At 42.2% G+C, this 19387-nt stretch overlaps 2 protein-coding genes across 2 annotated transcripts in view; one reads left to right on the plus strand and one right to left on the minus strand.

Moving 5' to 3' along the window:
* Positions 1 to 16629, plus strand: part of LOC140503288 (uncharacterized) — a 256515-nt gene extending 239886 nt beyond the window's left edge. Inside the window, 4 exon segments of the mRNA XM_072607135.1 lie at positions 16076 to 16180; positions 16183 to 16296; positions 16299 to 16466; positions 16469 to 16629. Of these exon segments, the coding sequence (XP_072463236.1) occupies positions 16076 to 16180; positions 16183 to 16296; positions 16299 to 16466; positions 16469 to 16629 (548 nt within the window).
* On the minus strand, positions 8195 to 11112 carry LOC140503296 (uncharacterized). The gene is made up of 3 exons (XM_072607168.1): positions 10914 to 11112; positions 9659 to 9955; positions 8195 to 9384 (listed from the first exon to the last, which is right to left on the minus strand). Exons 1-3 carry the CDS (start codon positions 10918 to 10920, stop codon positions 8852 to 8854), a joined length of 837 nt encoding a protein of 278 aa, XP_072463269.1. The 5' UTR covers positions 10921 to 11112; the 3' UTR covers positions 8195 to 8851.
* Positions 16630 to 19387: the final 2758 nt, after the last annotated feature.

The raw sequence follows: 19387 nt of genomic DNA on the forward strand, positions 1-19387 counted from the left end.
GGAGAGATAAGTATTGAGTACTAAGTTCTCATGCATGTATTAGTAATGTTAAATAATTGTATTTCTTTCTGCAAGGATACTGATAACAACAAAATAATTTATGAAAATCATTGAAAGGGACCGGTATTGAGGGTGTGACCCAAACGCTGAGAAAGGCATATTGCTGAACAGAAAGGATAGATAAAACCATACCATTTTCCAAGTATTAATATAAAATCTAAGCTTTTTCAAACTCTTAATTGGTATTGAGTATGTCAAAAACGCCCTTTCTTGAAGACAAACTGATTTAACCACAGGAAAGACTGCCTTCATTCATTCTTCATCTGACTGGTGACCAAGGTTAGGACTGGCTGAGTGGGTAACAAGGCTACTGGTGCCAGGCTCATTCTCTCTGAGTTGCTCCCCTCCCAAGCCTTCCAGCAGATCATCCAGCCCTGACAGATAGTCTTCAGAAGATAGAGAACAATTGCCTTGGTCCTCAGGGAGGATTAACGAACATGGTTCCACAGCAGTTTCAGGGCCTTCTGAGACCTGGCTCTTGGTCTCCACCTCAGAACAAAGTGAACTACGTAGGTGATCCAATTCTTCCATAGCCAGGGCCTCCACGTCCTGGGTTGTGGGTCTTTGGTCGGCCTTGAAATGGTCGCCTAAGGCTTGGCTTTAGTAAGGTGAAAAACGCACACATGGCTTCCTCTTCATCTTGGCGGGGCCATCAGCATAGCTTGTCCCTTGGACCTGTTCAGCATCGGCTGGTGGTGTCGAGGACAGTGCCGCTAGCACCTAACTGTCCCTGGAAGGCAGTGCCTCTGGACAAGTCTGCATCTGGCTGGGGACCAAGGTTGGGACTGACTCCAGCAGGGCGCAAGGGTTACTGGTGCTCGGTTTGTCTTTTCTGAGTTGCTCTCTTCCCATGTCATTCAGCAGGTGATCCAGCACTGAGAGACAGTCTTCAGAAGATACAGTACAATCGCCATGCATCTCAGGAAGGCTTAGCCAACAAGTGTCCACAGCAGTTCCAGGCTCTTTTGAGACCTGGCTCTTGGTCTCCACTTCAGAACAAGACCTATTGTGTAGCTGATCCAGTCCTTCTGGATGAGCAGGGAATCCACAGAGTGACACTGCTGCCCCTGAATGGGCTTGGTCTCCTGTCATCATCCTGCTCACCTCTGGGCCTACTAACTGCCAAGCTCTACATTTCTGAAGCTTAAAGACTGGGAGCAAGTCAGGATATTTCAGGCAGAATATGCCCAATTTGGGCAGAGGATAGAATTGCTGTGTAGACAGGCAAGAGACTGGACTGGGATCAGGGACCTAGCACCCTGTGCCAAGCATAGAGTCAAATGCACTAACTCCCCTAAGCTAGCTCTTTCTCCTCAGTCCCTCACACACATTTCCTCTCACTTTTGATAGCGTTCAAGAAAAAAGGCATTTCCTCAGAGGCAAACTTAACTTTCATGGCATTCCAAGAAGCCTACTCAAGGGGAAATAAAGTTCCAATTGAAATCTCTATGTTTCAGTGCAGGAAACATTGAAAATGAGCTGGTGCAGGCCTTTTATATGATTTCCCCCAGGGAACTCTTGCCTTGTCCACTTGACATTAAGAAGTTATGAACTCCCATCCTCCAAATGAGTAGCACAGGAGTAAATATCCTTCTATTCCATCCAACCCTTCTCCAAGATTCACACCTCAGTGCTCTCTCCTCTAAGAACCTACTCCCACCTTCAGCACTTATCTCCTGAGCACCACTGAACAACCTTTTGCCCTGAGACACTTCCCAAAGGTTGTTGCCTCAGAAAAAATTACTCTTGATTTGTTACTTTCAGGAGTCGCATAGAAACTGATAAAGTGCCAAGGGCCTAGAGAATGAAGCATTACTAGAGACTTGACTATCAATTTCATAAAAGTACTATTCATTTTAAGAAATTATACAAAGTTATGAATAAATAAATCACCAAGTGATGCTTTTGAGTGTGTGGATTGTAATTAAAGTCAACCACACTTTTGAGTGTGACAATTGGTGTTGATGAAATCTTACTATCGGATTGTCACTTTTACAACCTCTGCCAGTGGATTGCCATTAAGTTACGTACCCCATACCAAGAAATGTTGACAATACAAAGCATTCCTGTAAAATAGAAAAATACATTGTTAAAATCATAACCCCACATTCTGTGTAATATCATTTAGGATGTGGATTCAGGTGGCATTGAATTCCTTCTGCTCACCATTTCAGAGAAATGTGTCCCTCCTAATTTGATTCTCAAGAAAGGTCAAAATGTATTGCGTTATTGGGCATGGAGAGAACCTGGGCAAATGCACTAATCTGAAATTTGATAACTGGGACAACTTCAGCCAGTTAGTCAACTTGCTTTAAATGAGTATAAAGTGCCTAAAACCATGACAGCCAGAGGACAGATCCCATAGATACAAAGTGTTGTCATTAGATCCGTAATTAGTTGTGATCAGACACTTATTTTTAACCTATAAAACAACAGTCATATGATGAAGGTCATCAGCTGTGAAAAACTTAGCTCCAAAGATCAATTGAATGATCCATAAGAAGAAGGATTCATAAAAAATGTTTGCCTCATTACGATGCAATTCCATGGGGGTGGAGGGGGAGGGAGAAGAGGGAGAAAGAGAGAGAGAGAGACAGACAGACAGAGAGAGAGATACTGATACCGACTGCAATAGCATTTATTGATATACTTTATTAATATTTATTTAAGAAAAAGTAATATTCTTTAGATAACTGTTAGAAACATACAGAGAAAAAGGTGAAACAATTCTCCATACAGAGATCGTAATAGTCTTGGAAATCACTTTGACTGAAGCCTTGTTTCTCTCCATTACCAGAATATGTATGAATATTCCTCCAGTCCTTTCTCTCCCAAACTTTCATCTGAAATAACCAGTGGTCATTATCAAAAGGATGACAGGGGAAGAGAAAAGTCAGTCAGCCTGATGGGCTTACCATCATAATCGGCCAAGCATCATTAAGAAGAATTTTCCCCTTCTACAAAGTCATGGAATCAGAATGTCTTATCTCTTCGTGGGGCAAAGGGCTTTTCTGTATCGATGTGCGGCAGGGGCTTTCCTTAGCTATCTCGTTTGGAGGCCAGAGATTCTTTCCTAGACTTTCCCACAGCCTTACAAACTTCCTGAAGAAGGGACAGAACAGAAAGTTGCACTGACTTGGGGTTCCCTAGTGTATTCTATGTCCCTTGCATTCTGCTCCCGACTAGGGAAAAGCAGGTGCAAAGAAAGATGAAGCGAAATGGAGGAAAGCCCTCCATGCAAATGTCCAAAGGGACCACAGCATCAACTGTGCTGGTCATTGGCAGTCTCAGTACACATGGGTTGCCTGGGAATTCCTCCAGACTTCGGAAAGTGGCCCCAAGGGTCCCTCAGTTCAACCAACAATGACAAAGGGCAGCAAAGAACCTATACCTGCAATGCAGTTCTGGCAGCACCAAACTAGCCAACTCTGAACATCTTTTGTGCCATATGTGGCAGTCAGGTTGGAGCTTGGAACATAGAAGGGCATCTTCCAAATCTTCCAATTTTCATGGGACAAACACGGGTTCCAGGAGTCCTTTATCAGACCTCACTTCACCTCCACTGGTCTTCAGGTGACCTGCTGCCGACATGGTGACATCTTCCTCAATTATTGCCCAATAATACAATACATTTTGACCGTTCTTGAGGATCAAATTAAGAGGGACACATTTCTCTGAAATGGTGAGCAGAAGGAATTCAATGCCACCTGAATCCACATAGTGCTTCATGATCATTCCATTGACATCTTGCTTCACACCCGTGCACTTCCTCCGCCTTTGCTTTTATTTTGCCAACTTCTCCACTTCTCTCTGCAGCTTTTCTGAGGCTCACTTCCAAGTCAGCTTCCATGATGTGCAAGGGGTAGCAAGCAGTGGACATCCCTTGTTCTTGCAGTTGACGTGGGAAGCAGAAAAAGTGGAGGATAAATCGCTGGATGGGATAGTACACTGCAGCAATCTCAATAGACGAATGAAATCATGTGTCAAAATGTTCCTATTTTTCAAGAGAAGGAATACTTAATTTAAAAACGTTTGAAATACAGAAAAAATTTAAACTTTACCAACTTTTAAAACTTCCTAAAGGATTCCTTCTCCCCCTCTATGGAAAAGATATTCCAACAGGTTGAGACCTCCTCAAGGCTCCCCTTGCAGTCCATCCTCAATACTCACCACAGTCATGCTGTAGTTTTCACTGGCATGAACATCTGCCTGCGATTGTCACTGGCATCATGTCTGCTGCCAACAGACTTGGCACCATCTCTGTCTTCACTGCTGTTTTCTTTACTGTCCTCTTTCTAGTAGGCAGGTGGGAGGTCAGGACACAAGAGGGCATTTTCCAAGTCTTGCAAATGTTCAAGGATAAACTGAGGTGACAAAGTGAGCAAGGGAAGCAAAAGGAATTCTTCCTCTGAATTCAATCCACTTCCACTCTCCTCTGGATGACTTGATATTGAAATGACGAACCACTGACTGAAATAGCACGGAAAATACCATGGAAAGAAAAGCAATGGAAAGTAAAATGTTATTCAGATTCAACTTATTTCTTTGAGTGATATGTTAGAGGAAAAGCAGAAGCTCACAAACATGCAGGGCAGCCAGGCAGGAGGTAGATAAGAATCTTTGTCACACGGCCTCTCAGGACAAGTTCAGTGGGAATATCTGCATGACACTGGGAGTCCTTTTTGTCTGGGAGCCACATTACATTGCTGCTTTTTATGTCAGTAACTCTACTGTTTCAATGACTATTTGTAATAATCAGTCGCACCCCTCAGGCTCTTTGTCGAGTACTAAATTAGCTCGACGAATTGTGCATGTAGAGAATACGGTCTATGGGGATACGCACCTTTTGGAAGGTAGGGAGTTCCCCAGCCAGGGGTATTCCGGGGCCTGCAATGTGCCTATGCAGGTGGATACAGGAGAAAGACCCAAGGGAACAGGCCATAGAGCAAGGAGAAACTGTGCATGATCTGTAATCTCCATGTGAATATGTAGGTGGTGGTCATGCTGGTGAACGTCTGGGGGACACCAAGTGGTCGTGGGGATGCCCCACATATGCCAAATGTCTTTCGTCTGTAAGGTTCAGGTGAAAAGGGAAGAGTGCAGTGGTAGATGTGGGTCGTCTATTCCTATGGCATTGAGAGAAGCCTCCATCAAAATGCTAGAATCAGAAGCTGAAATGAGTAACGTGCCGAAGGAGGCGCAGGTAGAAAGTGAAATCAGAAAAGCAGCTGCTCTCCTGGCTGGGGATTTGAGTGATAAGTTAGAGGAGAACCAGAAGGTTGTATAAACTCAGGCGTGCAGGGTAGCCAGTCAGGAGAGAGGTAAGAATGTTGACAAAACCGGTAAGAAGATGAGGGATTATGAAAGTAGAGGCAGACCCCAAGGCATCGGTTCTGAAAGGAAACGAGAATGAGAGGACGATATAGAGAAAAGACGGTTTTGGTTCCCTTCCCCTCCCACGATCCCTGCCTGAACTCAGCAACCTTGGTGGGTTCATGGGGGACATAGAAAGAGGAAACACAAACGGAGAGTGGACTATTGGAGATCAGAGGTTGGATGGGGAGAAACAAACAAGAAACGTGGCTGTCCATTCTCTGGTCTGTAAATTAATGCAATCGGCTCTACGTTTTCAAAATGATTCTTTCCCTTCCTCTACATTTCTGAACACTGGCAGAATCTGCAGTGAAGAAGAGAGGAGGAACAAATAATAAAAAAACAACAACAGCAACGAGCAGGGAGAAATCTTCCCCCCCCCCCCCCCCCCCGATCCGTCATCGGAAAAAGGAAAAAAAGAAGACACGAGAATACTCAATGCTTCTTTAATTCATCTCCACCAGAAGGATCCATATAAAGAAATGCGAGAAAATTTAGCGTCTAGGAAAGAGAGGAGTATGGGCAGGAAACACGTGGTGAGATGTTTGCACTGACACAGTGAAGAGAGGATTGGGGTTTAGAAACTTTTAGGAAAGTGGGAAAAGGAATGAGGTCACTTTAAAACTGCAGCAGTAAACAGCCTGCGTTTGAGTGAAAATCAAGAGGCAGGTTTGGGGGCTGTGTCTGTGAAAATTTTCAAGTAAAGAACGCATTGGAATCCAACTGAGGCTGGACCCTTGACTGATTTCCAAAGAGAGTAAATATGTGTGACAATCAGGAAAAAAAAACCTAAAAGTGATTGAGTTTGAATGGAACATCTAGTTACATTTCAAGGAGTGGTACAAAGTAAAATTCAGTCTCAGTCAGGCTGAGAATAAAATTTCCACTGATATATGATCAAAGAATATGAACAGGGAGTTTTCAGAGGAAGAAATTAAAGATATCTATACTCATATGAAAAACTGCTCTGAATCACTCTTTTTTATAGAGATGCAAATCAAAACAACTCTGAGGTATCATTACATCTATCAGATTGGCAAACATAAGAGAAGACGTAAATGATAAATGCTGGAGAGGATATGGAAGAGTTGGAACACTAATACATTGTTGGTGGAGGTGTGAGCTGATACAACTGTTCTGGATAGCAATTTGGAACTAGGCCCAAATGACTAAAAAAAATGCATACCCTTTGACCCAGAAATATCACTTCTATGACTGTATGCCCAAGACATCATAAAAATGGGAAAGGGTCCCACATGTACAACAATATTTATAGCAGCACTCTTTGTGGTGGCCCAAAACTGGAAATCAAGGGGATGCCCATCAATTGGGGAATGGTTGAATAAATTATGGTATATGAATGTAATGGAATACTATTGTGCTATAAGAAATGATGAACAGGAAGACTTCAGAGAGGTCTGGAAAGACTTATGTGATCTGATGCTGAGTGAAAGGAGCAGAACGAGGAGAACTGTGTGCATAGCAATGACCACAGTGTGAGAGAGTTTTTCTGGTAGACTTGGAACTTCGTAGCAATGCAAGGACTTAAAAAAAATTCCCAATGGTCTTCTAAGGCAAAATACCTTCCACATTCAGAGAAAGATCTATGGAATTCAATAGCAGAATGAAGCAAATCATTTTTTTGTGTGTATTGTGTTTTGGTTTGTTACATGATTTCTCCCATTCATTTTAATTCTTCTACACAGCATGACTGCAGAGAAAAATGTACTTAACAGGAATGTATGTGTAGAACCTATATAAAAATGTATGCCGTCTCGGGGAGGGAAGGGGGAGGGAGGAAAAAATAATAATCTAAGTTATATGGTAGTGATTGTAAAACACTGAAAATAAAAAAATTAATTAAAAAAAAACAACAAAAGAAAATAAACTTTCCAATTGCTAGATGGCTTGAAGTTGTAAACTTGACTATTAATTTTATGAGAGTCCTATTGGTTTTAAGAAATCATATAGAGTTATAAATAAATTCATCTCTAAGTGTTCCTTCTGAGTGTGTGGAACCTAGTGTGGAACAAATTGTAATCTACTCTTCAGTGTGACAATTAAGGTAGATCAAATCCTACTATGAGACTGCAAATTTTCAAACCTCTGGCAATGGACTGCCATAGAGTAGTGAAATCCATACTAGAAAATGTTGGGAATAAATACCATTTGTGTAAAATATAATCCTACACTATTAAAATCATAACCCCAAATTCTGTGTATTGCCATTTGGAAGGTACATGTAGGTGGTACATCCGCTTCTCTTTGCAGTGAAATATGTCACTGCTACTTAGATGCTCAAAACAAGTCAGAGTGTCTTACTTTCTGTGGCATTGAGAGAAACCAGGCAAAGGCACCGATCCGAAATTTGTTAACGGGGACACCGTCAACCAATTAGGCCAATTTACTTTAAATGAGAGGAAAGTGCCTAAAATCATGACTGGCAAAGGGAAGATCCTATCAATGTGAAATGTTGTCATTAGATCTTTAATGGCTTGTCATCAGACAGGTGTATTTCACCCATTTATCAACAGCCAATTATAAAGGTAATCAACTCTGAAAAATTTGGCTCCTAAGATGAATTCAATGATGTGTGAGAAAAAGGGATCATTATAAAAAATGCTTTCCCTGCCTTCAGATGCAGTTCAACAGGAGAGAGAGCAAGAACCAGAGCGAGATATAGAGGAAAATGGAGAGAGGACGCAAGAGAGAGAGAGAGACAAAAAGAGAGAGAGAAATAGCAAAGCGAACTCCAATACAATTTGTTAATATTTTTATTAATATTTATTGAAGAATAAATTAATATTCTATCCATTACTGTTAGAGTCACGCAGAGAAATTGGTGAAACAATGCTCCATACAAAGATAGTAATGTTCTTGGAAACCAATTTGATTGAAGTGTTGTTTTTCTCTCTCACCAGAACTTAAAGCAATATTCCCCTACTACCCTTCTCTCCCAGACATCCATCTGAAATAAGTAATGATCTTAATCAAAAGCATGATAGGGGATGAGAACTGTCAGTCATTCTGTGGTGTTTATCATCACAACGGGCCAAGTACCATTAAGAAGAATCTTCCCCTTCTGCAATGTCATAGAGTAGGAATGTCTTATGTCTTCTTTTGGCAAAGGACTTTTCTCTATCGATTTGCCACATGTGCTTTTCTTGGGTTTGGTTTTGGGCAACGGAGGTTCTTGGCCTTTCCTTGACTTTGGCATGGCTTTACAAACTTCCTGAACAAGGGACAAGGAAGACAGTTGTGATCCTGGGTTCCCTACTGTATTGACCATCCCTTGCATCTTGCCCCCAACTAGGGAAAAAGCACAGGTGTAGAGACACAAGAAGCGAATTGGATGTAAGCCACCCTTGCAAATGTCCAAAGGGAACCCACCATCATCTCTGCTGGTCACTATAAGTTTCTAGAATCTGAGTGCACAGGGACTGCCTGGGGTTTCCTCTAGACATTGGAATGTGTCAGTAGGGGTCCCCCAGTTCAAACCACAAAGGCAAAGGGCAGCCAAGCATCTGCAGCTGCTATGCATTTCTGGCAAGAGCCATGCAGCAAAGTCTGAATCACTCTTGTTCCATATCTGCGAGTCAGCTTGGAGCTTGGAACATAGAAGGGCATCTTGCAGATCTTCCAGTTCTCCTGGGACAAACACAGGTTCCAGGAGAAGTCCTTCATCAGAACTCACTTCACCTCCACTGCTCTCTAGGTGACTTGCTGCACACATGATGACAGCTTCCTCGAAAATGGAGCAGGAACATAGTGCTTCACGATCAATCCATTGACATCTTCCTTCACAGTCGTGGTGCACTTCCTGCGCTTTTGCTTTCACTTTGCCAGCTTTTCCATTTCTCTCTGCAGCTTTTCCGCGACTCACTTCTAAGTCAGCTTCCATGTTGTGCAAGGGGCAGCAAGCAGTGGACATCCTTTGTTCTTGCAGTTGACCTGGGAAGAAGAAAAAGTGGAGGATTTATCGTTGGGATGGAGAGTACACTGGAGCAATCTCAAAAGGGGAACGAAATCATGGCGAGGGGGGGAAGCTCCTATTTTTCGAGCGAAGGAATAAGTAATTTAAACACTTTAGAAATACAGCAAAAATTTAACCTTTACAACTTTTAACCTTTCCTAAGGGATTCCCCCTACCTCGCCCTAGGAAAGATATTCTCAACAGGTTGAGACCTCCTCAAGTCTCTCCTTGCAGTCAGTCCTCAGTACTTACCATAGCCATTGCTGTAGTCTTCGTTGGCATGAGCATCTTGTCTGCGAGTTTCACTGGCATCATGTCTGCTGTCAACAAAATTGGCACCATCTCTGTCTTCACTGCTGTTTTCTTTACTGTCCTCAGTGTTGTAGGTAGGTGGAAAGCCAGGACCCAAGAGGGCATCTTCCAAGTCTTGCAGATGTCCAGGCACAAAGTGAGGTGGCAAAGTGAATGAGGGAAGCAAAAGGAATTCTTCCTCTGAATTCGATCCACTTCCACTCTCCTCTGGATGACTTGAAACTGACATGATGGCACCTGTGAATGAAATCGCAAGGAAAATACCATGGAAAGAAAATCATTGAAAGCAAACGTTATTCAGATTCAATTTCTTTCCATTTCTAAACATTGAACAGGCTTTTTACCACCCTCTATTTCTTTACAACTCTGCTTGATTCACAATCTCACTCCCCATAGCAGCCATCCAAAATATTTCCATCACCTCTTTCCAACCCTTCTTAACGCGACTTCACCCTATTTCACCCAATGAAGCCCATCCTAATCCATTCACACTCATGTCACTTCATGACACTGAAGCCCTCGGAAGCCTGTAACCTTGCTCTAAAATCAATTAGATGGACTGCCCCACCTCTTTCTCCTGAGGAGTAACCCTTCCCCCTGTCAAGACAAAGCCTCTAGAGACACCTGGGATCCCAAGCTGCCCCTCTTTCCTCAGCAGATTGTGCCTTCAATCATTCCCACCATTCTGAATCTTTATCCTTTCCCATCCCCTGCCTTTTAGGCTTCTTTAGACAAACTGGACCATCACTTTCCCCATCCTTCAGCCATTTTCACGGAGGCTAGTTCACCCCCTTTCTCTGCAATGATCCTTTCTAGCTAGCCCAGAAGCTCCACAGCTCATGTCCAGGGAATGCAGAGAGAGGCACTGTTCCCCTTGAATGGGCTTGGTCCTCTGTCATCACCCTGCTCAATTCTTGGCCCAGTGCCTGCCAGGCTATAGGTTTTTGAAGCTAAAAGTCGGGGAGCAAGTGAGGACATTGCAGGCAGGAAATGAACAGTTAGGGGAGAGGACAGGAATGATGTGTATGCAAGCAAGATACTTGATGGGAATGTTGGATTTAGGAGCCTGTTCCAAGCATTCCACAAAACCCCCATAACTCCCCTAGGTGCTCACTCTCTCCTCAGTCACACAACACACTTCTTCTCACTTATCATAGTGTCAAAGGAAAAGGCATCTCCTCAGGGGCAAACTTACCTTTCATGGTGTTCCTGGGAGGCTGCTCAGGGGGGGAAAAGAGCTCCAGTGGAAATCTCTCCTCTTAGCAGGAATCACAGAAAATGACCTGGTGCTGGTCTTTTATAGCATTTCCCCCAGGGACCTCTTGCCATGTCCACTTTATCTTAAGAAGTTGTGAACTCCCATCTTCCAAATGAGTGACACAGGAGAAAATATCCTTTCGTTTGCTCCACCCAATCTCCAAGATTCACACCTCAGTGCTCCTTTCTCTATAGCCCTACCCCCACTTTGTACACATATTTCCTGAACTCCATTGAATGACCTTCATGCCTTAGATATTTTCTAAAAGTGTCCAACATTTCCCAGCCCTGAAATAATTTATCTTGATCCATTAGTTTCAAGACTCCTATAAAAACTGACCTAGTACCCAGGGCCTAAAGAAGGAAGGACTCCTCTCTTTGGGCAGGTAGGAAAGCTTTCCTGTCAAGTGTTCACTGAGATTTGTGCATATCTCACAATAGCATCGAAATACATAATGGGAATGGACCTAGGGCACCTGCATTACCTCTGCTTTTCTTTGGACTAGGCAACTCACACTTACCATTTAAAGGGACAGAAAGCAAAACCAACTTCTCTCCTAACCACAGCCCAGACCCTCAAGGTTTACAAACCTCCATACATGGACACATTCCTATCCCATCCACCATTGCCTGTTGGCTTCTCACCATTACACACGCACTGTCACTCCTTGCTTCATTCCTCATGACTCCTTGCCAAACTCGATTCTGGCACTCGGACCTTTCACTTCACCTTACCCTCGAGCTCACCCCACATATCACAGGAAACTCAGCTGGCTAAGATGGCCCTGCAATACCACACCAGGATTCATTACGCACAGTGGATGGAAACACCAAACCCACAACACTGCAGCTAAATACTCACACACTCACAAGCAGGGTACATCCACACTCACACTAAACTTGGTAATAACCCTTCCCAACACCACTGGCACAGGTGTGTCCTATCAGGACCCTACCCCCACCCCAGCCATACTCACATACAAGCTCCCTCCTCTGCAATTCCCCTTTCCAGCAGTCTTTTCCCTCTTTTTCAGGACATTGAAACTCTTTCCAGGAACCACTTGGGTTACTCACACTTCTCACACTTTCTCTCTGTCTCTCTGTCTCTGTCTCTCTGTCTCTCTGTCTCTGTCTGTCTGTCTCTGTTTGTCTGTCTATCTGTCTGTCTCTCTCTCTCTCTCTCCCCCTCCCTCCCTCCCTCCCTCCCCCTCTCTCTCCCCTCTGTTTCTGGCCATGATTTTCTCTCTGTCTCTATGTTTCTCTGATTGTCTCTGTCCTTGTCTCTCTGCCTTTCCTCTAGTTACTTCTGTCTTTCTTTCTTTCTACTGTCTACTACATTCCACAAGGTACTTTGCACTTATCTGCCTTTTCAAACTCATTTTGCCCCACTTGGACCTGCACATCAAGGAACTGTCTGATTCCATGATCTTTTCTCTTTCTTTGTGGATGTTATGTTTTCTGCATGGTGGCTTTCTTTGCTTTGGGGGATTTGGTTTTTTTGGCTTCCATGTTTTCGGTTTCATTTGTTTCTGGCTTGGGAAAACTCCATCATTTTAGGGATTTCTTGCATGTCAGAGGGACAGTGGCTGACTACGAGGTCTTGGTTCCAAAGAGAGCTTTCCCTTGCCAGCTCCTGTCTCACTGCCTTCCTTCCCATTTTCTGCATTTCTGGGAGGTCGAATCTCTCTTTTGCATGGGATTCCAGCTCTTTCCTGGGACCATTTAGATCATTCCAAGTTATCCTGCTCTCTTTATGTCTCTAAGTCTCTGTCTCTTTGTCTCTGTGTGTGTCTCCGTAACCCTGTCTGTCTGTCTCCTTTCCCTCTAGTTATTTCTCTTCTCCACACTCCATTCTGCAATCCATAAGGAACTTTCACTTACCAGTCTTCTCAAACCCGTTTGACCCTACCTGGGCCCCCTTATCAGGGAAAAGTCCGATTCCATAAAGCCTTTGCTTTTCTCTTTTGTTTCTCTTTGGTTTACTGCCTGGGGCATGGGGTTTCTTGCTTGTTCTGTATGTTGCTTATTTGGACTCCCTCTCCACCTCCCTTGTTTTTGGTTTTCGTTCCTTTCTAGCTTGGGAAATCCCCATCAGGCCTTCTATGTCCAAGATGGAGTGGCTGACCAGCAAGCTGTGGATGCATAGAAAGGTTTTTCGAGGGCACCACTATCCTCCTAGTTACCCAGACTCAAAATCTTGTTAGCATCAACACCTCACATATTATACTCACCCCATGTACCTAATCTGTTTTCAAGTCTTACTGTTTTCTGCCTTCACCACATCTCTTATATAAGTCCCCTTCTCTCCACTCAGCTGCCCCTCTGTCCAGGCCCTTCCTCCTAGCCTCACTACTGGACTTTTATCATAGCTTCCTTCCATTCCATTCCATCCTTCACTCAACTGCCAAAATGTTCTTCCTAACAAATCTGAGCCTGTGTTCTTTTTGCTTACATTAACATAAGAGCTGTATATATTGTTCTCAACATTCATTCCGCATCAATTTATATTGATCTTCCCATGATTCTCAGAATTCCTCCTAGCCATCATTTCTCACAGAGAAATCACCTTTATATGTATTTTTTTCAACCTTTTTCCAACTGATGAGTACCTACTTTGTATTGAGGGTTTGGGTTTTGTTTTTGGTATTGTTTGTTTTTTGCAATCACAAGAAGGGCTACAATGAAACTTTTGGTATTTGGTCATTCCTTTCTGCCTATGACCTTGTTGGTCTAGTAGTGGTTGAAGTCTAGAAGTCAGGTAGAGGGTTGGGATAGGAATAAAGACTGGCCTAACCCTACAAAACGGAAGCCTGTGGAGGAACTCACCAATGGGAGAAAGGGCTGGGTCTTACACTGTCATGTTTCAGGGTGAGGAGCCTCAGATTCTAAAGGAAGTTCCAGGATGAGATTCCATTTGTTTGGAGCGTTTTAACTACCCAACTAGGTTTTTCATCATCATTAAAACCGATATCTACTCTCTCTTTTATCCAAGGTGTTAATAAAAATGTGAAATGGAGCAGGATCAGACACAAAGACATTGTCATCAGTTCAGTAATCAAGAACTTTTTTATTAAAACATCCTAAAATCTCCTGTCTTATCATTGAACCCATATATCTTTATCTTGTCTACAAAGATATCTTGATTTTGACTTTGAATACCTTTCTGATATTTAAATAGCTAGTACCTAGAGTGTCTCTTCATCCTTGTTGGGCTTTCTGCAGGCTTTGACACTATCAGTCATCATCTTCTCTTTAGGTTTTTGTGACATTGGTTCTCCCCCTACCTGTCTGACCACTGTCAGTCACACTTACTAATGGCTGTCCCCAAGGCTTTGCTTTTGGCCCTGTTCTCCCTGTGATGTTTTGTTTGCAGATCTCTTCAGCTTTCATGGGTTTAATTATCATCTCTATGCAAATGATTCTTAGATCTATTTATCTAGCCTTCACCTCTCAGCTTAACCTCTAGTCTCACATCTTTAACTGTTTATTGGGATATCTCACACTGGATGTTCCATGCACATCTTAAACTCAGCATGACCCAAAACTAAACTCATCTTTCTTCCCCAAGTCCCCTCCTCTTCTTAACTTTCCTACCACTTCAAGGGCACCACCATCTTCCCATCACTTCAGCTCACAAACTAAGTGTCATCCTGGACTCCTCTCTCACCCCTCTCTCCTAGCCAATTGGTTACCAAATCTTGTTATAATTCTATCCTTCTACATCTCTCATATAGTGCTGTTGTCTCTTCTGACATTACCACTACAGTTTTTCATCACTTTATACCCAGAATATTAGAACAGTCCTATTGTTAATCTCCCTTCTAAAGTCTCTTCCCACTCCAGTCCCTCCTTAATTCAGGTTCCAAAGTGATCTTCCTAAAGCACACAGTTGGCCTCTATCCAGTAAACGCCTGTGGCTTTCCATCATTTCCAGAAACAAATATAAAATTCTCTGTTCAGCAGCCAAAGCCCTTTACAAACTGGCCCCTTCCTTCCTTTTCTGTCTTCAACTTTACTCCCCTCCATGAACTCTTTTAACCAGTCACCCAATTAATAAACACTTATTAAGCACCTCCTATGTGCCATGATCTGCACTAAGTGATTCTGGTTTCTTTGCTGTTCCTCAAGCAAGAGACTCCATCTCCCACATTTAGCCTTTTCACTGACTGTCCTCCATGTCTGAAAGCTTTCCTTTATCTCTACCTTGTAGATTCCGTGCATTCCTTCAAGTCTTCACTAAAATCCCACCTGCAAGATCTTCCTGGTCTTCGTTAATTCCAGTGTTTTCCCTCTGCGATTTCCTCCCATTTACCCTGTATAGTTTGTATGTTTATAACTGTTTGCATGTTATCTCCATCATTACAATGGCAGTTCATGGAGAGCAGGTGCCATTTTACCTTTCTTTGTATGCCCAGCACTTAGCACTATGCCTGGCACACAATAAGGATTTAAGGATTTGTTGGCTTGACTCCTCATTAATCAAACCAAAATTCATTTAAAAAAATGAGGCTAATCTTGTATCATTTCCTCATTTTTGCCAGATTTTTTAAGAATCAGTATTTGCTTTCCCAAGTACTTAATCCAGTCAATTGAATGTAGATTAGGAGTGCTGTTGGATTTTGCTTTCACTCTTGCAGAAATGAATGTCATTTCCAGCATCATTCTATTTTCCCTTTCTGAAAATTTTGAATTTTCCTAAAGTTTATGGACAATAATAGTATGGTGGCTTTTATAAATGTTTTAAGTAACAAAGTAGCAGGGAGTGTCATTCCTTTAGTGCTGGTCCTCCTCTATCTTTCCTATTAACAAATGATTGTTTTGTTCTTTCCAGGTTGATTAGTGTTCTCCTTAATGGCATAGGTGAATTTACAAATTACTGTAGTTTCCTTTCTCACAACATAAAGAGTTGAGAAAATTGACCCTATTACATTTCTTTCAGGTTCCCTTTACCAGGTGAGTGCATGTGAAACCAAGCACTCCACTCCGAAGCAGGGTGACTGTATGGGAGAATCATCTGAGAAAAAACTCACCGTGGACAATAATAAGGTGGCAACAATTAGATGGGACACGTTATCATGCATCAGATAATTCATACTACAGAGAAAATCTTTAAATGTAATGAATGTGGAAAAGCCCTTAACTGCAACTCAGGTCTTCTAATGCACCAGAGGATTCATACTGGAGAAAAACCTTATACAGGCAATGAATGGGGAAAGCCTTTAGGCAAAGGAGGATACTTACTGATCATCACAGAATTTATACTGGAGAAAAACCCTACAAATGTAATGAGTGTTGGAAAGCCTTCAGCTTCAATTCAGGTCTTAATGTACATCAAAGATTCATAGTGGAGAGAAATCCTACAAATGTGATGAATGTGGAAAAGTTTCCAGAAACAGAGGAAGCCTTAATAGACATCAGAAAATTCGTACTGGAGAGAAAGTCTATAAATGTAATGAATGTGGGAAAGTCTTTAGATACAAGGGACACCTTACATACATCAAGAAATGCATAATAGAGAGAAATCCTATAAGTGTAATGAATGTGGAAATGTATTCAGTCAGAGAGATAGCCTTAACATAATCATAGCAGATCAGAAAAATCATAGTGGAGAGAAAGTCTATAAATGCATTGAGTTTGGGAAATCATTCAGCTGAAGGGGAAGCTGCTATATGCATCAGAAAATTCATACTGGAGAGAAATCCTATAAATGGATTGAATGAACCTTCAAGTAGAGGGAATACTTTAGTGTACATCAGAAAACTGATACTGGAGAAAACCTTATAACTGACATGAATGTGGGAAAGCCTTGAGAAAGAGGGTATACTTCTGTATGTAACAGAATTAAGACTGGGAGAGAAATTCTCATACTGAAACATATATCAGCCACAAGATATCCTTTATTTAACTTTGGAGGAATACTTTGGATGAAATGAATGTGGGAATATTTTCATCCAGACAGGAATAAATTACTAAATTCCTTAGTAAAACATTGAGACTTAGAAGTCACCTTAGACCCATCTATTCTAGTCTCTTGATCTTACAGATGATGGTGTTGTTAAGCAGAGAAGTACAAGACTCCAGCTGCCACATCCTTCCCAAAGATTGTCTGTCCTAATGAAGCACAAGATCACATTGGTCATTTAGCCTGCCTTCCCTGAGTTTCTCTCGAACCCCTACATCTCTTACTAACAAACTGTTGTCAACCATGCCTCCCGCATTTTAGCACTACAGAATGGATTTTCTTAATCCCAGTTCAGTCATCTGATGAATTCTGCACCCAACTGGCTTTCTATTCTGTGTGGCTTTGATAAGGATACAGACTATACCAAGAGTGGAGAACTGATGGCTTCTATTTCATTGAATGACCATTTTTTCCCTGAAGTACTATATTCAGTTTTGCTGGGTAGGTGATTCTTGGTTTTAGTCCTAGTTTCTTTGACTTCTGGGATATCATATTTCAAGCCCTTCAATCCCTTAAGGTAGAAGCTGTCAGATCCTGTGTTATCCTGGTTGTATTCCCACAATACTCAAATTATTTCTTTCTGGCTGCTTGCAATATTTTCTGCTTGACCTGGGAACTCTGGAATTTGGATACAAAATTCTTCGGAGTTTTTCTTTTCAAATCTCTTTCAAGAGGTGTTAATTTCTTCAGTATTTTTTTTGGGGGGGGTCTCCTTTAGCAAGCTGTTGACTTGCTTTTTATGATTTTCTTGCATTGCTCTCATTTATCTTCTCAATTTTTCCTCCATCTCTCTTACTTGATTTTCAAAATCCTTTTTGAGCTTTTCCATGGTCTGAGACCATTGCATATTTATTGTGGAGATTTTGGGTGCAGAAGTCTTGACTTTTATATCTTCCTCTGATGGTATGCATTGTTCCTCCTCATCCAAAAGGATGGAAGAAAATACCTGCTCACCGAGAAAGTAACCTCCTATTGTCTTATTCTTTTGCCCTTTTGGGGGCATTTTTCCAGTCAGTTACTTGAATTTTGAGTTCTTTGTCAAGGGGAGGGTATATTCTGGGGTCCTGTAAGTTCTCAGTTCCTCCAAGGTAGCACAATCAAAGGAGAGGAACTTATTCCTCTCCTGGTCTGCACTCTGGTCTGTGAGCAGGATTCCCTCTCCAGAGCCTCCACCAGCTGCACCATGCCAGCTAGCACTCCTCCTCACCCCAGGGCCACCACTCAGGGTTGAGATTCAGATCAGCTGCTCAGTTCCCCCAGGGGCTTTAGGTCAGGGCTCCAACAATGGAAGCTGCTGCTACCTTGGGCTGGGGCTAGACCACTGCATTCCCTTCTCACTCAAGTGAAAGAGCTTTCTCACTGACCTTTGAAGCTGTCTTTGGCATTTGTGAGTTGAGGAATCCGGGACCCGCAGCTGCTGCCTGTGGTACCTTGAAGATCACTCCAGTCCTGTCCTTGCTGTGGCTCGGTGCATGCTGTGCTGTGCTCCACTCCACACCTGGCACGATAGACCTTTCCTGTCTGCCTTCCAGGCTGCCTTGGGCTGGAAATCTCTTTCACTCTATCGTTTTGAGGCTTCTGCTGCTCTAGAATTTGCTTAGTCATTTTTTACAGGTATTTATGGGTTGTGGGAGGAGAGCTTCTAGAGGTGCGTCCTTCTACTCTGCCATCTTGGTTCTGCCCCAAGAAGTACTTATTGAATGACAGAAAGTTAAATAATATAATCCCTGCACTCTGGGATATTTCACTGAAGACCTCCTGCCAAGATCACATAGACCATTTGAGTACTCAACAACAACTAGAATTTTATAGTATTTTAAAGCACTTTACAAATATCTCATTTGAGCCTCACAACAACACTGCAGATAAGCACTGTTATTATCCCCATTTTACATATGAGAAACTGAGGCGGGCAGTAGTTAAGAGACTTGCGTATAGTCACACACTAAATGTCTGAGACTGAATTTGAACTCAGTTTTTCCTGACTCCAGGCCTGGTGCTTTATACGCTGCTTTACTTAGCTGCCTTGTAGGACTGGTTATCCAAACAATGATAAATGTATTTCATATGTTTCTCATATATATATTTATCATATATATTTATATTAGATAAATGCATCTAATTTTATTGTTATCTAGTCTAAATCTCTCCATCATTTCCATAAGAATATCCTGAAAATGCATTAAAAGCTTTACTGCCATCTAGATTAGCTGTGTCTGTGGCATTCTGCTTATTCATCAGCTAAATACCTTTTTAAAAGGACACACAGTTGGGCTGCCAGGACTTGTTTTTGATGAATCCTGCTCATTTTTGGTGATGAATACTTTCATTTCTTGATGTTTACTATCTTACTATGCATAATGATATGTCCTATAATTTTAAAGGATATTTCCTTTCTCCAGTCCTCTGGTTCTTCTTCTATTATTTTTAATCCTTCAAATATCACTTTT

This window comes from Notamacropus eugenii, chromosome 5, assembly GCF_028372415.1.
Source record: "Notamacropus eugenii isolate mMacEug1 chromosome 5, mMacEug1.pri_v2, whole genome shotgun sequence".
In the NCBI taxonomy this organism is placed as follows: Eukaryota; Metazoa; Chordata; class Mammalia; order Diprotodontia; family Macropodidae; genus Notamacropus; species Notamacropus eugenii.